A 3,571-nucleotide genomic window follows, 5' to 3' on the forward strand; every position below is an offset into this window, starting at 1 on the left:
AAATTACACCATCAAACTTAAATAAAAAAATTAAAAATTAAAAAAACCACTTAAAAATTCAAATAAGATTCAAATTTCTACAAGAATTTTTTTTTTCTAAAATATTAATTCCATTAGAAACCAGCTGAATTAGACTAGTTTTTAGTTACACTGGTCAATATAGAGAAAAAAAAAAAACCAAGAACAGTATACATCACAACAGATCAAACAACCCCATCAAAATCAAAATCAAGAAGATTTAAGAACACAAGAAAAAAGAAGAAAATTAAAAAGAAAGGAGATCTATCAATCACCCCAACCTCACCTCCAATCTCCATCTTGAAAACCGTAACAGAAAATCAGTAATCCGGCATCAGCTGCGAGATCTTTCCTTCCTCAGCAGCAGCCATCCGCTCCTCTGTCACCCTCAACCAAATGCACACTGCCGTGAAGCTGAGAACCAAGCTCAAGAACCCGCTCCCGAGCCCAATCCCAACGATCGCCATCACCGATAGATTCCGGTTCCGCAGCGGCGGAAGCGGGTATCCGTAAACGTCCTTGTTCCCTTCAAACGAGCTGGCATTGAATCTGGGCAGATTGGTGCCGGAGCGATTGGCGAGAAGCGGCGGGATCGGGCCTGAGAGCTTGTTGCGGGAGACGTCGAAGGCTGTGAGACGAGCGAGGAGTCCGAGCTGCGGCGGGATTGGGCCGGTGAGGGAATTGGAGTGGAGGTCAATGACGTTGAGGTATGCGCAGAGCGCCAGCTGCGGCGGGATGGGGCCGGAGAGGGCGTTGGATGAGAGATTGAGAACGGCGAGATTGACGAGCGATTGGAGATCGGGTGGGATTGGACCCGATAGGGAATTCGACGAGAGGTCGAGGGATTGGAGAGAGGTGCAGTTGGAGAGGAACGGCGAGATGTGGCCGGTGAGAGAGAGGTTTGGCAAGGAGAGCTTGTAGATTCGACCGTTGTTGCACGTCGCGCCGGAAAGGTAGGAGGTGAAGCCGTTGCAGGGAGATGAGAAGGTCGATGGGGTCCAGTTGCGGAGCGAGTTCGTGGGGTCGGAGATGGAGGAACGGAGATGGGACAGGCACGATTCATCGTCAGGGTCTTCGATCGACGGTTGCGATTGGAGGATGATGAAGAGGAGGAGAAGGAGAATTGGATTGATGGGTTTTGCTGTTGGCATTTGGGGATTCTTGGGTGTTTGTGATGTGATGGTGGGAAGGGTATTTTGGGGATTTTGTGGGGGTTCAAGGAGGAAGAAGGTCACTTACAGGGGTATTTTGGTCATTTCGGGAAGATGGGGAATGAGGTTCTTCTTCTTCTTCTCTTTGTTTTGAGAGGAGTGATTTGGAGTGGAAGGGAGGAGTGGGAGAATTTATATGGGTGTTTTGGGGATTTTGTGGGGGGTTGAAGGAGGAAGAAGTGCACTTACAGGGGTATTTTGATCATTTTGGGAAGATGGGGAATGAGGTTCTTCTTCTTCTCTTTGTTTTGAGAGGAGTGATTTGGAGTGGAAGGGAAGAGTTGAGTACTTATAGGGGTGTTTTGGGGATTTTGGGTTTGGTTTGGGACTGTTGAGATAGAGAAATGAGGGGTTTTGGGTCGTTTTGTTTTTGGGTGGAAGAGATTTGGGAGTGGAAAGAGGTAGGGGTATTTTGGGGATTTGGGGATATTTGGGTTGGGGGGTTGAGAGGAGGGGTTGGGGGAGAAATGAGAAGAGGGGAGCGGAGGCGTTTGGGAGTGCTTTTATAGGTGGAGGGAGAGAAAATGGAGATTTTGAGGGGCAGTGGTATTTTGGTAATTTAGGTGGGTTTGGTCCTTTTCGGACGTTGATGGGAGGGTTGTCATGGGTGGAGAGAGGTTGGGGGAGGGCAGTTTTTGAGGGGCAGTGGCATTTATAGGGGTGTTTTGGGAATTTAGGAAAGATTGTGTTCGGTGTGGTGCTTTGGCCCCTTTGGTGATGGTGATGGAAGCGTTTGTTAATTATTTTTTTATGTTGGTTCCAATATGGAAGTTATTTGGTGGTGTTGACATGGGCCTGTGCATTTTCTATCCTTTGAGCCCAAATGAGTAGTTTGATCCCAACCGTCCAAATCATGGGCCCCACTGTTGATGGTACATATCCTTAAAATTAGATTGGTTGTAAGACGTTGATCTCACGTTGATTGATGTCATCTATTTGTTGAATCCCGAACGTTGATTGCTTTTACTTTTAACCGCTCATTTGTGGACCAGCATTCAGACCTTTTGGGCAGATTTGTGGGCTTTGCAGGGAGGGATACGAATTGCCTGTGGCCCCGGTCAGTGGAAGTTCCCTTGACAAATCTAATCCGTCCATCTGTTTTTCAAGACCACAAAAGGACAGAAATTCAAAACTCAGGCAAATCCAAAGCCCAGGTGGACCACGCCATACGAAATAAAGGATATTGAACGACCACGATTGAAAACTTTGTGGGGGCTATGGAAGTTTTGTATCAGGATGATATTTGTTGTTAGTGTTTATCTGAGTGGTAACAATCCAATGAACGGTTTGGATGGCATATAAACATAATGGTCGGCTCTAGGAAGGTTTCATCAATGGACGTTTCATTCTCACTGTTTCAAGTGGCGTGGCCCATCTGAGCTTTGTATCTACCTGATTTTTGGATTCAGGTATTTTTGTGGTCTTAAGAAACAGATGAACGGAATGGATTTACCACTGGAATCTCTGTGGGCCCCAAATAGCTTCCAGTTACAGGAACTTCATGTAGCCGGGGCACATGCAATTCGCCCTGCAGGGAGAGAGTTATTGTGCTGGGCCGATTTGGAACAGAACTGATCAATGCAGGCAAATGTACCACAACTTGTGGTACCGTACCTTTGGCCCAGAGGACATCAAACCACGAAGAAGGTGGGTCCCACCTTGAATACCGTGCTTCTTCAAAATCACGCTGATCATCCACTAGGTGGGCCACACCTGTCAGACCATCAGTGGTCTATTCATTTGAAAGGTGTGGCCCACCTGATGAGCAGACTCCCCTGATTTTTGTGACAGGTCATCTTCGTGGTGGGGTTTACGATTTCAACGGTAATGATGCCCTGCAAAGGCATGTTGGCGAGAAAGATGGAGCGGGACCACGTGTTGCGGTCCCTTGCCTGGAGGCGATCAGATCCCTTTTCAGTATTTTATGAAGGCCAGTTCGGTACGCCCCGTGAAATACCGACTTATGTGAGGCCTTGAGAGTGGGGCCCACCTTGATGTATGTGTTTTATATCTACACCGCATATCCGTTTTGTCGGCTCATTTTAGGCTATGACCCAAAATATGAAGTTGATCCAAATATCAGGTGGACCACACCACAGGAAACAATGGTTATTCAAGGGACACCGTTAAAAACTTCCTAAGGCTCACCTTAATGTTTATTGCCATCCAAACTGTTTATAGGTCATACCAAACTAGGTGAAGGGAAAACACAAGTATCAGCTTATCCAAAACTCTTTTTAAAGTGAGCATATTCTATTGTCACTATTTCCTGTGGTGTGGGCCACCTTTGGTTTGGTGTGCTCCATTTATGTAGCATGTCCTAAAATGAGTGGACAAAAATA

At 46.5% G+C, this 3,571-nt stretch overlaps 1 protein-coding gene across 1 annotated transcript; it reads right to left on the bottom strand.

Annotated features, from left to right (window-relative positions):
• Nucleotides 1–201: 201 nt before the first annotated feature.
• Nucleotides 202–1,828, bottom strand: LOC131218848 (receptor-like protein 44). The gene has a single exon (XM_058213704.1). The coding sequence runs from the start codon at nucleotides 1,167–1,169 to the stop codon at nucleotides 339–341; it is 831 nt and encodes a 276-aa protein (XP_058069687.1). The 5' UTR covers nucleotides 1,170–1,828; the 3' UTR covers nucleotides 202–338.
• Nucleotides 1,829–3,571: the final 1,743 nt, after the last annotated feature.

Source organism: Magnolia sinica, chromosome 11 (assembly GCF_029962835.1).
Source record: "Magnolia sinica isolate HGM2019 chromosome 11, MsV1, whole genome shotgun sequence".
NCBI lineage: Eukaryota > Viridiplantae > Streptophyta > Magnoliopsida > Magnoliales > Magnoliaceae > Magnolia > Magnolia sinica.

Excerpts from the sequence above, each read along its gene's own strand:
- LOC131218848 (XM_058213704.1), bottom strand. The coding sequence starts at position 1,169 with ATGCCAACAGCAAAACCCATCAATCCAATTCTCCTTCTCCTCCTCTTC.